Below are 19,377 nucleotides of genomic sequence, written 5' to 3'. Positions count from 1 at the left end.
TTACATGAGTTTTTTCAACTGAAATGAAATTACAATGAATCCTCTTAGGATCTTTCACTTCCTGCAGTCATACAAAAGTTTTGGAGAAATGTTACAAGAATATTAACAAACAAAAAACGTACTAAGAACTAGCCATGCGTGATTGAAATTCGCTTCTCGATAAATATGTAGTGTTTGATTAGTAGCTTGCAACTTATGCACAAAAGTTTCGAAGAAATGTTACGAGAATATTAGCCATTCGTATGTTTATTGTTATAGGGAAATGACAATCAGGCACACTCCCCTTTATCTCACCCTACACACTCGTGTTTGCTGTTTCTGTTATATTGATTTAGTATGATGCTCGGAAATAAATAGGTGTATAGGAGAAAATTTGTGCGTGATTATCATTTTCCTTCTTAAATAATCAAGCAAATTACAAATTCTAGTTTTATTGGATGGTCAGAATCATAGAAATTGATTCCCGATATTTCTCTCTTAATTTGTGTATCAGTGTTTTATTTCTTGATATATATTTGATATTTTTTTCGCTTGTTTATTAAGGATGATTTTATTAATTTTTCTGAATATATTACAAGTGGTGCTATCCATACACTTAATTGTATCTCTCACAAACCTCTTCTCTTTTTTACTACTTCTCTTCGATCTACTACAATATCCTTTTGTTGCAAAAACCAAACACAAGCTTAATGGTAGTTTGGATAAATCTTATGAACATGGCATTTTATTCGATATGGAATATTATAAAAAGAATTCACACGTATGTCTAATACAACTAATGAAATTAGATTTTTATATTTGATAAATCTGAATATTTAATACACGATAACTAGAAGTGATCACTTTACACTTGTATTTTTGTACTTTATTCGTCAAAGGACCACTAAGAATATATAATAGCGAGCGTACCAAGATTGGTTGAGTTGGTAAGGATCGTTTTTTGCATAATCAAGACCTAAGTTCGAATTTTGCTGCCAATAATTTCTCTTGATGGATGATCTTTAAAACCCTGAAAAAAGGGTAAGACCCCCCTAAAGGCTTAAAACCCCCTATGTTTTGGTATTGCCCTCATCCCAGGATGCGGGAGGGGTAGCCTCTATTCCCCGTAAACTTTTTACCATATATATATCATATAACAAGAGTTTTTTTTAAAAAAAAATAAAAAATTGGAAATCCCTTTTGTTAAATGACCTATATATATATATATATATATATATATATAAAACAGCGATGGGCTACAATTAACTAAGAGCACTACCAAGATTTGCATTGATTCCGACTAATCCAAGACTCCAAAGTAATGCAGAAACCGTAGACCCCGTAAAACCTTACGAACTGTGTACTCCTAGCTAAAACCTTTATCTTCCTTTCAAGTTTCATCCAGTTACACTGTTTAACTCAAGAACGAGTCATTAATTCTTTCAGTCCATCTACAAATAATTCATTGAAAAGAAAAACTCGTTTTCAACTTTAACTGAGAAGTAAGGTAGAAACGACAAATACCAAAATAATTTGATAAATCCTTTAACATGTGACCTCCAAAATACTCAAAACGTCCATAAATGTCAATCTGGAAAAGCTGCACGCTGGACCTTCTTTTCATTACCACAGTCAAACGGCTTGGTAGAAAAATCTGGAATTTTGACACAATCATGTTGAAAGGCACACGAACATCCTCCAATTGGAATCACTCCAAAATTTATCCGTTTGATCACTTTTTACTTCAGAGGAAGTCGAATGTCCTATGTTGAAAATATAAAACAAAATATCAAAATTCTACTAAAATAATTACCAAAATATACTAAGAATAGAGTAAAATATGTGGTATAATATGGACTCATCAACATGCATCAATGTACACATCGGAAGCTTTGCTGTTTTTTTTCTTGACAAACGATAGTGTTAGTAATTAAATTGTTAGTTGCTAGGAGAGACGGAGATCAGTGGGTATCGAACTTACTTTCCATTACTGCGGTAAAGCGTCATAGTCTTAATTTGACTGTTGAATGGATCATTGTTCATTTGATCGATAGTCAAGTGCACATCTAACAATCAATTACTCCTATACATATACATTGAAGCATATTATATTTTTTAAAATGCAAATAACTTTCGTTTGCAAATTAAACAAACCCCACCAACCACAACCAAACCACCATTAAGTCATGTTCGATGGGACATTACTAAGATTAATTATGTCATACGCCCTTTGTCAAAGGTCATTGACAATCGTCCCTTGTGTGATTAAGAATATAATCTCTAATTGTAATAATATGGAACTATCAGTTAAATGTATGGAATCCAATTGGTGCAAAGAGTACAATCCTTGTATTATTTTGGTTTTTGAAGTTTTTAAAGCATAAAATAATTTATCCACTATCATAAAAAGAAGAGAGTTTTAACGAAACACTCCCGATACTGTTCACTTTAACGAAAAATGACATTTTTACTCTAAAAAGTCACTCATGTTACCATTCACTTACAACACATTTTTTTTCATTTTGATTAAAATGAAAAGTTTTCAAATATTTTTCATTAGTTTTTCTTAAAAAGAAAGAAAATTTATAGATTTATGCATGGTTGCCAACTATATATAAAATTTTGGTAATTATTTCAGTAACAACTTGAACGTTGTGGGCATGAAACTGAAAACACCATATTCCCACAATTTTCCCACCCTTCATTGAGCTTGAAAATATACGATATATATCATAATACAAATAAAAAGACATTAAAAAAATATTTTTCTCTACTTATGTAACGACATATAACATATCGCTCTTTATTCCGAAAACATTTGAAAAATCTCTCCATGTAGGATACCCAATCATTCAATGGTGCCCAATCAAAAGGTGGTTTCATAAAAAATGAAGGGTTGAGATTGATTGATGAGATGGTGGACCACGACCCAGTAGATTTATTAAATAAATTTAAAACTCACCACCGATCCCCTCAATGGTGTCAGCAACTGCACCATTAAAAAGAAGAAAGAAAAAAAAGTGATGAAAAAAAAAAGATGAGGAATGATCCACCTGTTTGTCAGTGACGTTGTATATTAGTTCGGGCAAAGACCAGCATCCGGGTCCCACCACTTGAGCCAACACCTGGAACTGATAAGGTGTGGTGGACCCTACCGTCCTATTACCCTCCCCAACCCCCCTTCTCTGAAAATCTTAATCATTGATGCAGTAAACCCTAGAGATTCATGGCAGAGAGAGAGAGAATCAGAATGATCAAAAGGCTGTGAAATTTTTTTTAACACTGCATTTTGCAGTAACAATACTACTACTGTTTTATTAACGTTCGGATTATGATTCTCTCTTCTCTAAATCTCTTATCCTCCTTACTTCTTTCCTCCTCTTTCACTTTTCTCTTTTTATTTTTACTTCTATAAAAAAATCAACATAAAATATTGACGTGACATAATCGTAATTGTTCAAATATAAAACTGAAAGAGAGAGAAATTTAATCCTACTCGTTAGCATTCACTAAACGTGAAATAAACTTGGTAGTGGCCTAGAGAGAGAATCCAATTGTTAGTTAGGTAGGAGACTTACCATAGCATGCAAATAATGTCATTTTCACCAACACAATAAAAATTGCATAAATTACATAAGTAACAATATCGTTTAGTCGTTCATTCACCGTGTTTATGTTTGAGCCGGTCTAATCTAGAATTTTCGCTGCGTTACTTTTTCATGAAAAATCAAAAGGAGAGAAAGAGAAGAGAGAAATGATTGCACACACAATGATGATAGTATACTTTGTGGTAAAAACTCATCTCCCAAATGAGATATTAATCACCAAAAATTCAAGAAATAAGAGATCGCAGCCAAAATAATTAACCCATGTTAAAAATAAGTGTCTGTTTCTTTTTCTGCAAACCCTACGAAAAAAACCCTCTCTTCTCCCGGCCATATCATATTAATCACACAAAAAAATTGGAATAAATAAGTAAAAATAAACCTCAGAATTTTAAGAGCAATCAATCAAACCTCACGTGTGTTGTTACACAGCAAACGACTACACATGTGGGAAGAAATGACGACCACCAACGATGACCACGACGATAAAATCCGACCGCCATTCGCCGGCTTTATGAGTGGTGGCTAGTACTATCGTGCCGATCGTCGCCCCCGCCATGGTGCGAGTGGGATCCGCTCGCCTGCTGAGAGTCTGAAACACCAGTATCCGACATGTGCCGATAGGGGTTGAGTCCGGCGAGCATATTCAGCTGCCCGTCACTCATGTTATTTCCATCATTACTACCGCCGCCGCCGCCCGAGCCACCTAATTGTTGCTGACTAGGCAACAGGGTGACTGGGGCGGGGAAATTCATAAAATGTAAGCCACCGGGCATTGTTCCTCTATACAGTCCACTGTTGTTGACCGAAGCTGGAAAAGTCCAGATAGGGTCTCCGCTCATAACTTGGTTGTTAGAATTTGCCAGCATCCAAAAATTAGCCGGAATCTGACTATGTGGGTGGCTGGCCGGGACCGCACCGGTGCTTGACTGTAATAAGTACCCTCCTCCACCACCCCCGCAGCCGCCGCCCATTTGATTTAAGTCCTGCTCTGGCGTTCGACGCTTCCTCCCTCCCATGCTCCCCTCCCCTGCCGACGCCGCCTCCGAGAGATCTAATGACACTGTATCGCGGAGCTCCTGCTTGGCTTGCAACATGGAAGCGTGCATGGAGTTTGTTTGGAAATTTAGGAGAGTTGAGGAGCTGTCAGAAGACGAGAGGCCGATGCCCTGAAAGAGGCTACGCCGCTGGTTCTGGTGAAGAGAGAAATTTGGGCTGTAGTAAGAGGATCTTAGCTGAGATGGGACGGACATGCTGGAGCCGGAACTGCGGAGTGAGATATTGAGTGACGTGAAGTTGGCAGGGATTGTGCCGGTACCGGTGGCGGCGATCACGGCGGGCTCGGCCTGCTGAAGAAGCCACTCGATGGTTTCGCCGTCGGACTTGTGGCCGAGCTCGCGTGTGAGCTGGAAGACTCTGGCGGCACACAAGGCCGGCATTCGAATGCGGCGGCCGCGGCCGTCGACTTTAGTGTGGCGGTCCTTGGTGGAGGTCCGCTTGGGGGGTGGCTTTTTGGAGGCCTCGGCGGAAGAAGCTTGAAGAGCTGAGGTGGTTGTGGCTGCGGGAGTAGAGGAGGTGTTGTTGTTGGTAGTGGGGTCGACGGTGGTGATGGCTAGAGAAGGGTAGGGGGACGTGGAGTTGGAGCAAGAAGCCGCTTCTTGATGATCTAATTCTTTTTTCTCGAGCAACTGGAAGGGGAAGTTTGGACGGTGGTGATATTGTTGTTGGTGTTGTTGGTAGTGGTGGTGGTGGTGGAGTTGATGATCATCACCTCCTTCCATGATCGCATGGGAAAGAGAATTATGATCAGCTTGTGGAGGGTTTTATGAGAGAAGAGTAGAGAGAGAGAGAGAGAGAGAGAGAGAGAGAGAGTGGAAGAGAGAGAGAGGGCTTAGTTTAGTATAATTGGGTTTTGGTGGGTCTCTCACTCAGCAGCTGATCAACTCAACTCTCAGCTCTCTTCAGTCTCACTCAGTCACTCACTCGCACTATATTTTTACAGAACAAGCCTGTTTTTATTAAAATAAATAAATAAAAATCTCTGGTTGTTTGTTGGCTGGAATTTGTGTACGAAAAAAATTGAGATTTTGGTTTAGGTGATGTGTTTTGGGTTAAGAATTGTATATTAGCGCTAGAGATATCTAGAGAGAGAAAGAAGGATGGACTAAAATGGTCCTTTGGAAAGAGAGAGAGAGAGAGAAGATAAGGGAGGGAGGGAGTGAGCGAGAGAGAGAGCTGGGCACTGGGCAGGTAAGCTTTAAGCAACAAAGATAATGAGTGGGAATTATATGGGTGAGCTTTAAAAAGCAATTTTTTGTAGGAAAAGTTTGTTGTTGTGCTGAGCTTTTTCTAGCTTTTATATTTTAATTTTTTAATTATATATCTAAAATTATATAAATAATAGTAAGGCCATCGATCCATCCCTCCCACTTCCCATACACTCTCATCCCCTCCTATTTGTGCGGTCACGGTTAAGCCACGTCAACGTTTTATATTACTATTATTTTTTGTCTTATTATCTCTATAAAAAAAATCAATATAAAATGTTGACGTAGCTTAAGCGTGACCGCACAAAATTGGAGGGGATGGGAGTGTATGAGAAGTGGGAGGGCGGAGAAGCTGGGTCCAAGGCCATCTCTAATCGAAGGAGTGTCAAGAGGCTATATTTAGCCCTATAGTCATGTAGGAAAATTTATTTTAATAAATAGTGACATACCATATTTTTATACCATCTCCAACCGAATGGGCTAAAGGGTCATAGGCCAAACATAATTTATTATTTTAATTGAATTTAATTAAATTAAACTACTATATTAAAATAAGATTTTCGGACATATTGGAAGATTATTGAAAGAGGTGGCCATTTGAAAATTATTGAAAAAATTAAAGGAAATATTATTAGAAGAGAATAGGATGTGAAGAATTGAATAAAATGAGGTAAGATAGTATGGAATGGTGTAAAAAAAAAAAAAATTAAGTAAAAAAAAAAAAAAAGTGGGTTGGGCTTATCGGGCTAGCTGGAAATGGCCAGCTCGCTGGCCTGATTTGGTGGTTTTGGCCTAGTAGGGCCCACAAGCCCTTGGTTTGAGACGGTTTTTGTGTCATTTCGAGTTATTTTTAGCCCTATGGTCCTTTGATCGGGTCGGTTGGAGACGGCCTAAGGGAGGCTGAAATCAAACTTATAGAACTACGAACGCATGAATAAAGGTTTAGCTATAAGCGCCTTAATTTATTTATTTTTCCGTTCTTAATAGGAAAAGATCATGATCAAACACCAAAAAACAAATCAAATAGATTTAATTTAATATTGATTTTTTTTAAAAAAAAATTAAGAAAAAGGACACGAAGACGGAAATCAAATTCAAAATTTCACTGATACAAAAATAAGTGCTCTAGACTCCTTGCGATACAAGTCTACAACTCCTATCCAAATTTTCAATAATTATTTCATTCTGTGGAGGAAAATATCAAAGCATCTATTACCAAATACCCGAATGTCAAATAACATTTAGATATTAATTTTTCTAGGAATTTTCAGGATACGATGAGAAATTTATCATTGTATTTATAACACATATAGTACATCACGTGTCATAACATAAGTAGAGAAAAATTTTATTTTTTAAATTATTAAATTTTTAATACAAATATCTTATATATCATTTATATAACAATACATGATGTAACATTTCATCTCTTGAATATAGGGGACGAGGAGAGAGGGAGGCCGGGAGGGTGGGGGGTTCCCCTTTTTATTGTGGTTGGACAGCCCCTTTGGTTCAGGACTCCACGTGAGGTGCTCTTTTTATCATTCAATCCATAAAGACAATGGTGGCCGAGTGGGACCAATCCCAAGTCAAAAAAAAAATTTAGAGACTTGGAAAAAAGGAAAGATTATATCGACGCGGGTCCTAGTCTCATTCAAGCAATCATTTCGTTTTGCCTTTGGCCCTTTGCCTTTTGCTCTGCGCCTTTGCCATTTGTTGTTTGCTGGCCAGGGAACTTTGGGATTCCTCAGCTCCTCCAATCAGTAAAAAACTTTAAACTTAGCTCTCCTCCTCATTCTCCTCTCTTTGCTGACTGTTGCCTATTGGGCCTATGATCTTCGTTGGCTTTAGGTTTTAGCCTCTAGGTTCCCAAGCATCTTCCATTCTTCTCTTCTGATCCCAAAACCTTAATTAGGGTTCACTTATGCACGTTTTTGTTGGGTACCTATCCCCTGGTTTACTTAGTGCAGGTTACGAGGATTTTTCACTCAAGTGTTTTAATTTCAATGTATTAACGGCAAGAGTTTTGGATAGCCTCGCATTCACGATAAGAGGAATTATATATTATAGTTCTTATTGTAATTATTTTTATTTTGTTAGATGGATGAGTGTAGGGTTTTGGTATTTCTTAATATATTGTGGTTGGCCTATAGATTTAGAGTTTTCCAAACATCTTCCATTATTCTATTTTGATCTTATATGTAATTAGGGTTTTTTTTCTTTCTTAAAAAAAAAAAAACCCAGCTGGTGACTTCGTCACGGTAGTCCACTCTCCAGGGGCCGGAAATACTTTGTGAGACATTTTAGCCTCCTTGTAGCCACCATCTGTGATTGAACGTAGGACATGCCGTGTAGAATACGGGCTTGAAATTCGTTCTCAACTCCTGAGTCACCCTGTGGTGGTTATATATAATTAGGGTTCTCACTTATGCATGTTGTGAGAATTTGTTACTCCAACGATAACCAAAACCTTTACTTATGTTGTTATATGCATTCACGACAAGAGTTTTGATAGTCTCCTATCCACCACAAGAGTTCTGCTAGCTCTCACAACCCTAATTTTTTGTATTATTACGACGGTTAGGTGGTCTTAAAGCTTTTGGGTTTTGGTGTTCCTTAATTGATGCTAATGTGGATTACCCTTGAGGACAAACAGATGGCCCTGGATGATCAGCAGTACTCGTTCCAAATTTTAAATTTAGGAAAACATGCAGAATATGCAATCATGATCGAACAGAGCTACTGGTTTTACGTGCAGGCCCATCTAAATCATTTTGATTTTGTCTAAAGAATCTGTGTTAAGGTTTGTTTACACTCATGCTGGTCCATAAATCCACTCATTTGAGCAATCTACCTAATTAAATTAATTAGTTAATCAAATTACAAACCCCATTTGGTTTTTTCTCTTTTAATCCATTTGCATCATTAATTAGGCCACAATAATGCTGAAAGAATATTCTGTCTATGTTTAGCTGAATTGATCTGGATATTGAGCTTTTTACAGCTGGGAAAATGTTGTATATACATATACATACATACACGCGCACACAGATATATATATATATATATATGCAGAATTACTTGCTATAATATCTGAAAATTGCCAAGTTGAAATTGATTGGATGTTTTTATTGAGTACCACAGCTAGTGTGATCTGCTCCACACAAAAATTGATGAGATATACTTAATCTCTGATGGTATTTTTGTCTTTGGAATCTCAAATGAACATGTGGCAGAATCTGATTTGGTGGTTTAAATAAAGAAACTGGATAAATAAAGATGTCGATGATGAACTGTTCTAGATATAGTTACCACTATTGCTATATCAAAGAAGCAAGCCATAATCTTCATATAACTAGTTTTACAACAGAAAGATAATGACTAGCATTTTTGACAACTTCTTGACCCGATTGTCACAACCACTGCTGATTTTCCACGCCCTTTATTTCTTCTTTTTTCTTGACCTGATGGAAGAAGTAAGCTTGCATGAGCTCATAAATAAGTTGTGATATTTTTTATATTCTCAATTGGTTTTATGGTGAAACCTCAGCTTTCTTAATTATGAATAATTTGTGATGCCTTCATTCTTTATGTATATTTAACTTAGTCACTTGGTTTTTGATATTTGCATAAACATATTAATTATCAACTATACAATAGTTAAAAAGAAAAATGATATTCGCATTTTACTCCTCTTTTTTTGTTTGTTTATTCTCATTTGATTATTCTATCCAATCAAACAGCTAAAATTAGACGGGAGTGCGAGAGGAGAAAAAAAGTGCAACAATTAGTTTTTGATTAAAACTTTCTATATTATCATTTGGCCTACAACACTTAGAGTTTCACTTTATTATAAGAGGTCTCTTTGAGTTCAAATCTCATGAGGATGATTGTTTATGAAAATAAAAGGTATTCACTGTGTAAGTAAATATATACATGTAAAAACTTCCACCTCACTAGTTTAATGACTTTATTTTTCTTTTTAATAACTTGAACCAAATCAAATGGGGCTCCATTTGAACAAGTCCATTGTAACATGTGGTAATATCCCATTGGGGATGGCAGGGTTCCTGTACGTGACAGCATTGTGGGGTTACTGTCGAGAAATGTGAACCAGGGAATTAGCAAAATCCTGCCTCCATTTAGACCACATGCCTTGCCACTTATGTAATGTCATTGAACAAGACAGCTTACCACCATCTTCTTCAGCTGTGCAACTGTTAATATCTTATGGAAAACTAGAGTCCTCTTCAGATTTGTCAAATTTCTGGATGTGAAAGTTGAAACCCTAAAGCCTACATTCAAATCAAATGAAAAATCCATTCACCATATTTATCTATAGAGATAATGCACGATTAAGGTTGTTTAATTGTGTTTGGCAGCCTAAAACTCAACCAGAAAAACCTTGTCATAGACCTGGGCTTAGCCAAGAGTAGTATGATTCCCTCCTCTCTGCACTCAAGTTCGTATTCCCATTGCTGTATCTCAGATTAATTTAGTATAAATTATCATATTGTTTACTAAAAAGGTCGAAAAACGTTGTCCTCCAAAACCTGCTAAGTAAATTTTTAATGGGGTTTTTCATATATTCTTCTTGAGGATGAAGGGATTACATTTGGTTGGGTCCATACCATTTCACTATTGGAGTTCACATAAACAAGGAACTTAAGTTGTTAATCAATCAAATATGGTTGGTTTATTGGGAAACAGCTGCTAGCCTTTAAAAAGAAGTTTTCCCACTTAACTTGGGGCTTGTTTTGCTTAACCAGAACACTAATCGAAGATTGTGGAACTTGTTGGAAGCAATGAAAGAAACCCTAAAACTTAATTTAGAAGCATATAGATATGTATATAAAGAAGGGTTTTTGGTTATGGTGTTTAGATATATCATATATGAGAGTAGTAAAGACAGTTGGAATCTTGGCGTTCATGTAGGGCTGGAAGTTGCACTGGAATATTTTGAAAACGGGGGGAGTTGAGTCACATCACTTTCTCAACTTTTTGCCTGCCTCTATTCCGGACTCCTCAGTGACTTCATCATCCTCTATAAAATAAAAGAAAAGCAAAGTTAGAAAGGAACAGAAAGCTCCCTCTTGGGATCCCTTCTGTGATCCACACCTTCCCTTTTCTTCGTCTGCACTGCATCTGCATGCAATCCCACCACCCTTGTTTTCTATTTTGCTTAGTCGCTAGAGAATTCGACCACTCATCACTATTCACTTCCTTTGATAAATGTGAATCATGTTGAATATATCCTAAATCTGTTTTTGTTGCAAGATTTTATGTGTCCAGTTCACAACACAAATTGTTTCATATTTATATTTGTTTATGCTAATTTGTCACATATCTACATATGAATTCGTACGAATATGTACACGATTAAATGACTCGATACTGATCATCAATATACCCTAGTAAAGAATGATCCATGAACCTGTCAATTGATCTAACGGCTACAACTGCATTCACATATAATACAAATTAGGGTTCAAGAAAAAACCGCTTCGGCCAGGTTTTGAGACTAGGCTTTAATCATTCATGTTGCTTTGTGGCACATACAGTTGTTTCTGCCTAACAAAAGGAAACAATATTTGAAAGTGAAGAGGACTCCTCCACTAAAAGATGTATCACTTTTTATAAGCTTGAAAATCTTTAGTACTTAGCTGCTAATTATAATAAGCGAGGATAAGATCTTATACCTACTATATATAAGAATTGTATCTAAATCACACTCGACTGTCGAATAATTAAGTATATATTCCCAAGCAATAGTGGTGCCTTGCCTCAGCAAGAAGGAAAGATGATAACTTTGATCGAACAAAAGGTTAGTGCAGTAGTGTTGGGGTTGTTACTTTTGTAGCACCAATTAGTTTTTTGAGATGGATTGTTACTTTTGTTGCACCAATGAAAGAAACCAGTTTGGACGACTTTTTGCTGCCGTGCCAAGTTGCTAAAATCCACGATACACTGAAAATCTTATCTCAATAAACCTAGGGAAGTCCAATCAGAGCATAGCAGCTAAGCATGAAAAGACAATGAACCAATTACACTATCAAAAAAATCTGCCTTGGACAATGGACAATGGGATCTGAATTATCCGCCATCCCATTTTTCTCTCCTCTCCCTCTTCTTGTATTTAAACACCCAAGATTACTCCTTAATGCTCAAGATTATGTCACGAGGCGAGAAGAAAAGGGAGGTGAGATAATCCAACTCCTGGACAATGGACAATTGGACATGAGAGAGCTCAAAATATGAATACTGATTTACATACTAGGAGGGTACTGTTATCGAGAAGTCCTATATTAATAATACAATTATATATATATATATATATATATGTTTATGTCCAATTAATGTTGTATCATGACACATGATGTTATGTGGTATGTATTTATGCCGTGTGAGTTACTTTTCATGACACATTCTATTATTTTTTGTTATTTAATCATTTTCAATTCATTTGATTCGATGACCAAAATTTGATAAAAGTGTGTAAAAAGTAAAAGAATATATGTAAATAGCAACATCTTAATCAATTGTTTTTCGACAAAAAAAAATATTTGTTTGTTTGTCCTTTTGGTTTTTAACCTAGTCTCTAAAATACAGAAAATTCCAAAATTATATAAATCTCATCACTTCCACCATCACAGGTTTATTGTAGACAGTGACTAAGCACAAGTACTTCTTTTGCCCTTTCCAATTTTACATTTGCTCGCAGGTTGAATTAATTAACAAGTAATAACCTTCTGATCATTGTTGTTTGAGGCCCACACATCCACTGGCTTAGATGAGCTTAAGAAGCTTCGATTTCCCCAATTTTTATATATAAAAAAAAAAAATACAAGCGGTGATACTTCGACTGAACCACACACTATCATACAAAAATGTTGAAACGATAATAATACATAATTAATTCGTCACTGTAACATCTCAATTATAAATAAGTTTATCTCTATTAATAATTTGAAAATCCTACTAATGCGATCAAGTATTTTTTTTTCAATAGCAAGAAAATTTAGAAAGATTAGTAACTTTCACCATCAGCGACAGAGCATGTTCACAATCACAGACCAAAAAAACTTACTCGTACACCTAACTGACAATGTGATCAAGTGTTTTATTAAAAGACTGTAGCAAAAGAAGGATAAAAAAAAATGAAAAGCATTCCGTTAAAGAATAACAAAATCTCTTATCCTTTTACATTTACTTTTTATAGTGCCTGGCCTAAGATTTGATTTGAAAACACTCTTACTTTTACACCTCATATCTTTGTCCTTTTTCAGTAAAAATAAAATAAAAAGATCCATTGAACCCTTTCTTACCCCTTTATTCCAGACCCCCTTTTCTTTTTGATCGAGACTAGAGTAGTATAATTACTTACATGCACGAGAGACCTAGCTTTCGGGAAAGGCTTTTTAGCTAAAATGGAGGTTTGTCAAAAAAATATATTTAAAAAAATGATTACATAGTTGTTTACGTGTTAATTTAATAAAATTAACATATTTTTTATGGAATGATTTACCGTAGATAAATTCAGAAACTATTTCTATTACTTTTTATTGTTAAGAATCAAAATAAGAAGTTATGTCATTCTCAAATACCCTTTTAGTTAAAAACTCTTCAGAAAATGATATCCATGTCAGTCTAACAGGACACAATTGAATGTCATAGTCATCCCCGCATCGGATCCAAAAGAGTACTGATTGCATCCCTGCACCATGCTTGAATTACCTATATACTAAAAGGAAAACTCAACTTAAACTTTATAGCTTCATAAAGATTATTATAAAAATACAAATTTGTAACTTACTCAAATTGGTTAGAGCAGTGTACTCTCCTATTTACACATAAATTGAATAACCCTCCCCATATAGGTTTGTAAAAAAAAAAAAAAAACAGAAGTTACTATAAAAATTCAAGTTAACTAGAATGTCTTTAGCTGCATGTGATCCAATATTCTATTGGATATGGTGTTGAGGTTCTCTCCGTGCGTTCCTTGTTCGAAACTCTGCCCTCTCTTAAATTATTGTAATAGTTTCGCATTCTCCTCCTCTCTTCAATAACAATAAATTTAAAAAAAAAAAAAAAAAAAAAGGTCTTTAGCCATTTGAGGTATATATTTTCCTTCCCTTTCTGCATGTAATGAAACAGGCAAATAAATTAAAAAATAAAAGATTTTTATTGTCCACACAAATTAGGAAAATAAAAACAAATGCACGTGCTTGTTTAAAGGCATTTATCAACTTTGTTGGCTGTGAAGTGAAATCCACATGTTTGCGCCAGTGTACATTAATCATTATAAATATTAGTTTAGATAAAAAATAAAAAAGAATATTTGAAATAGAATATATTGCAGCACAAAATTAAATAGTTCATCAAAGAGAACGAATAAATGTTATAAATCTACTTCCTTCTAGGGTTTTGTTGGGTGAAAAGATTAGAATTCTTTTGATATGACGCTGGTATTGATATGCCATGTTAACTAACATGTTATAATTTAAGTGAACGGTATTATTGATATATCTTTTTCTATATTAACGTTGCGGATTCTCCGTATTATAACTTACTTACATGCATGACGACGGTCTATCACGAAAAAGAATCCTCAATCCACTCAACATGCACAGTGACCTCTAACAAAAAAAAATGCCTAATATAATGAGAAACCATATATAAACAGGTCAGATTTACGCTTCCTCCGGAACCATATCCGTGGCGGATCATCAGAAAACTCCACAACTTTCAGCTTCTACCGTTTGGTGCGGGAAGGCGCGTGTCCGGCAGCACAGCCAGGCACTACTTTGGTCACGTCTATATGCTGGGTCACCCTTTGCATGGGTTCTGTTGGACATTGCCTGAAGGGTGTGCCCATGAAGATCGACATGTCCGAGGGCACAGGATTTGTGATCTATATGCAGACCCCTTTACAGGTTGTCCCAGAATTGAGATTGCCAGCACACTAGTACATGAATTAGGGAGGGTCATACATCCGACCCGCGCGTGCAGAACAAGGGAAGGGGTGTGCGGAAATCATTTCTCCATGAACTAATACTTTGTCGAATCAAACAATAAAATGATGCCAAAGAACTTCCCAACTCCATAATATATCCTCATTGATGGCATTCAAAAAACCAAAAGGAAAAGACCATTATAATATTGTCATCTAGAGACCTGCATATCAGGGAGAAGCCACAAAAAAACCCCTACTGTAACAGAGAGACGCCACGGAGATAGTAACAGCAGAGTCGAAAAACCAGACTGGCCTATGGGAACAGTCGGGCGCCTACATGACAGGACGCTGTCAAGAGTTATGATGGTCATCCCCTGTCACCTTAGACGAGACTTATCTAATACTGTAGACTCACTTTACACAAGCTGTTAACAAAGCAGCAAATGCTAAAAGATTTGAAGACCCAGATGAATGTTTATTTTCCGTCATCCTCGTCACCATCTTCATCCTCATCTTGGTCATCCTCATCATCTTCAGAGTCGTCGTCTTCATTCTTTCCCTGCCAATAATCAAACCTCAAAGATTAAGATATCTGATTTCCTACTATAACCTTCATTTGACTAGTTATAACAGATCATAAAGGGCATATACCAGACTGTTCAAATGGAAGCACAGTAAACAACCACACTCAGCTACTGAAATTACTGAAAGGTGACTATATATATGCCCTTACTTAATACAAAACCTAGATGAACGAGGACTCTACGAGATTAAATTACACACACAAATGTAGCAATGCACGAGTTGCACAAGAACAATATCAGCAACATCAGGTCACCAAAGGTAAGCATTTTACTTTTTCCAAGGATGCCAAAAGCTACTAGTATGGGTTCTGCATGTGAGGTTCAATTTATCAACATTTCTTATACATTTATGCAGTTCATGGCAAAAGACTTAATAACGATTAAGCCAGAAATTAACATCTGAAATATTTTTCTTCACTTTTGAATGACACAGCAACGCTTAAATATGTAGGCTTTAGAAACTACAAAAAATCCTTATGTGAGCCTCAAGATCTTCTTGTATGCCACAAATATTTAAGTTTTAGAAAGTACAGATTCCATTAGCGGTTAATCTAGCATAAAGGTTGTCTGTATTTATAGTATTTTCACTTGACATGTAAACCTAAAAGGATCTGTGCATTTACCTCTTCATCAGCTTCCTCATCATCAAATTCCTCATCGTCATCAACCTCCTACGTAAAAGAGGTCATGAGCTACCATTAGGAAATTAGGCAAGCAGTAAAAGCTTCTACGCAATACTTAAATCATGCTTGAGAAATAGGGAAGTGGTAAAGCAGAAATTACATGGTTGAAGTAAGTCAGAGGATTGGGCCACAAATCCTCCTTAATAACCTCCGCAATCTGCAGTGTGATGTGGAAGTTCAGAAAGGTACCATACAAGTAAGAAAATGTTGAGATTGACACATAGTTCTCGATACCACATTGAAATATAACTACAAACTAACCTCGTCATGAATCTCATCCTCCAAAATATCTTTTTGTTGACTATCACTAAACCAGCTAAAGAAGCTGCATAGAAAACAAGAATTGGAATTTCAGTCAATAAGAGGTAATTCGAAAGACTAATAAAAGTATTTTCTGGAGGTCCATCCTAACAGGTTCCATTAACGAACCTTTCCTCAACCTGAGGTCGCTTGTTCCCTTTCTTATCATGATTAACTCCATTAGGAATGCCCTTCACAAATCAGGTATGCAGTAAGTCGTAATACCCTAACATAATTGACCAGAAATATAAACTGAATGCAAGAAAAATCTTATACCATTCCCTCTTTCCATTTTATGGATGTAGCAGTAACTTTTGTTGCTTCATCAAGGAAAGTAAAGGTCTTCGTAAGCTTTGTATCTTCAAAATAAGGATTGGGGCTGAAGACCTGTACAATTAAATAATAAATTTGGTTACAATCTCAGTACATTCATTAACTAAAATAAAACATAAAATATGCCCTTGATACACTTCAAAGATACCATGGAATAGGAAAAGAGAAGACTCACAAATGTGATGGCGTAACCAGATTTCACGTCCTTGAAGTCCTCAACTTCCAGAGAAGTCAGATGCTTGAAAATCTATGAAAAGGAAAAGAACAATGAATCCATACTAAGCTAACCAGAATCAAATCTGAAAGATTACATAGAAATAATCTCCTTAATTTCATTGATTATGGAAGAGCAGGAAGGGAATGCGAGGAATTGAATTGCATAATCAGTGACCACCGACAAATATTTATAATTGAGGGATTAATTAAAGGTATAAACAGAAAGATGCACTAAATAATTTCAGAATCACAATAAATGCAAACCTTTTGATCCTCTTCAGTCAAAAGTTCACTAAGCGCGGGATGGCTCAGGAACTGCAGAGTACGGAGAAAGTAAATTATTCAAACGCCACCTAAACATAATAAATCCTTCACATATGTATATAAATAAGGATAGATAACTTACAGCGGTTAACCAAAAGTCAGGGATGGACTTGATGATATCATTTCGCTTATCGTAGACCGGCCTGCGTACCTCATTATACTTCTGCTCCACTTCCAGGACTTTATCACTGGCTTCCTCATTGATCTAAAAAGCATTCAAAATAAAACATTAAAAACAACTGAACAATGTTGATCCACCGCGATAAATCATAAGTCAAAATTGATACAAGTGAACTGTAGCAGCTAAAAGCCTAAAACAAGTATGTCTCAGAACTTAAAAATGACCCTGTACGGTTATAAAAATTCAAATCAATGGACATTTTTATAAGAAACATAATTCATTTAAAAGATAATAAAGCAATGCACATTCATGATTACGAAATGCCTCACCTTACGAACAAAGCCACAAAGTGAAAAATGTAGCATGGGTTCACATAATATAACTCTGTTCAGTTTAGCATTTGGGAAATGAATAAGAAAAGTAACAATAATTAAATCTACCAGCTATCAGTTGTTTGGTTAAATTAATAAACATGAAAATTGGTACAGAACACGAAAGAAAATAACTCTATATTTTCCTTATCGAGCTGACAGCTTATGCACTTACGTCACTCATCAGGTGCAACCCTGCCCAATTATGTAATGAAATAATTGAATTTATTGCTGAGCTGGTTATTCAAGGCCAAAGATTGGCTACCGGATTTTGTCTTCAACTAGAAGAAGATCAGTTACTTTTCAATCTCCATTGATCTTTGGCGTTCTTTCTACAAGATCAACTTTTTCTTCAAGGTTCAAGACAAGAGAAAAACCGCCAACCGTTATCCAATGCTGAGTTTACCCTCGCAATTTCTTTTCAAAACAGGAAAGAATTGATGAGGGGCTCTTACGATCAGAAGCTACAAAAATCGCAATTTCTTTTCAAAATCGTATATTCTTCTCTATATTTTCATGCAATTCAAACTTCACAAAATGTCAAACCTTAAAGTTCTATTCCTTCCCCATTTATTCTCTAGTCGAATGTAAACCCAACCTATGGTAATGATAAACAAACAAGGAGAAAATCTAACACCGGATGCCAACAATTCAAACTTCACAAAAACGAAACACATTCCACAGTTACCAATTACAATAATTGTTCAGAGCATCCACTGTGCTACAACATATAACGAGAATGCAAAGCGCGGAGCTTCCGCTTATGGCCGTCTATATAACAAAGCGGCTTTAAATTCTAAAAACAAACAAAAAAATCCAGTTTTCTATCAACCAAGCACACCACCATCAGATCCTTTTCTGGGTTAATTTCCCAGAAAACCAAAACCCGAAAACCAAATCCCTTTTCGACTCATGCATGCCGCGAAACCAATTGAAATTCAAGAAAAAACAAGAACACAAAAACCCCTGAATCGGCAGAATTTCTCAAAAGAACATCGCCAAAACCGAAACCGTTTCTTCCGTTTTGTTCAATTATGAAAGTACAACAAGAATATGCAGAGATAGGCATGAAGGTACAACCTTTTCGAGCTCGTCTTGGACCTCCTGCAACTTCTCGATGGAGAGGACGAGCTTCTCGTCGATGTGGTCGGCGTTCTCGTCCTCGGGTTTCTCTGAGAGCTTCAGCTTCTTGCCCTTGTCAGCCACCATCTTTCTTCGAGCTTCTGAATTCTGATGCTCTCTCTCTCTAAAACCCTACCGCTCTCCCTCTCTCTCTCTCTCTTCTCTCTCTGTCTCGCTCCTCGAGTGACAAATGCGACTCTGTGTGAGAGAGTACAAAAGGGGTAGGGTTTTGGGGGGTGGGTTTATAATCCGCTGCGGGAACCGACGGTAATAGTACAGATACCGAGCCACTCATCTATTGACATGTAGTAATAAAGATGGTCGACGTTGACCGGGCCCAAAAACTCATATTAGGCTAGACCAAATGCTATAGAACAATAGCAGGCCCGTTCTATTTTTTTTTTGTTTGGGTCACACACATTTTAAATATTTTTAATTAATAATTATCAACTGGATATAAGGAATTTTAACGAAAAGTCCACGGTACTACTCACTTTAACAAAAAATCACATTTTTACA

The 19,377-nt window shown here is 36.2% G+C and overlaps 2 protein-coding genes across 2 annotated transcripts; both read right to left on the bottom strand.

Moving 5' to 3' along the window:
- Positions 1 to 3,737: 3,737 nt before the first annotated feature.
- On the bottom strand, positions 3,738 to 5,854 carry LOC137711409 (transcription factor TCP14). The gene has a single exon (XM_068450646.2). It carries the CDS (start codon positions 5,363 to 5,365, stop codon positions 4,097 to 4,099), a length of 1,269 nt encoding a protein of 422 aa, XP_068306747.2. The 5' UTR covers positions 5,366 to 5,854; the 3' UTR covers positions 3,738 to 4,096.
- A 9,074-nt stretch (positions 5,855 to 14,928) lies between these two features.
- On the bottom strand, positions 14,929 to 19,067 carry LOC137711041 (NAP1-related protein 2-like). Its single transcript, XM_068450237.2, has 10 exons — positions 18,817 to 19,067; positions 17,327 to 17,449; positions 17,185 to 17,235; positions 16,880 to 16,951; positions 16,648 to 16,758; positions 16,501 to 16,562; positions 16,333 to 16,396; positions 16,172 to 16,228; positions 16,012 to 16,059; positions 14,929 to 15,363 (listed from the first exon to the last, which is right to left on the bottom strand). The coding sequence occupies exons 1-10, from the start codon at positions 18,943 to 18,945 to the stop codon at positions 15,280 to 15,282; spliced, it is 801 nt and encodes a 266-aa protein (XP_068306338.2). The 5' UTR covers positions 18,946 to 19,067; the 3' UTR covers positions 14,929 to 15,279.
- Between the last annotated feature and the right edge of the window lie 310 nt (positions 19,068 to 19,377).

Source organism: Pyrus communis, chromosome 6, assembly GCF_041283825.1.
Source record: "Pyrus communis isolate YQ-2024b chromosome 6, ASM4128382v1, whole genome shotgun sequence".
NCBI classification, from domain to species: Eukaryota; Viridiplantae; Streptophyta; class Magnoliopsida; order Rosales; family Rosaceae; genus Pyrus; species Pyrus communis.
This window is presented reverse-complemented; position numbering and strand designations above follow the sequence as displayed.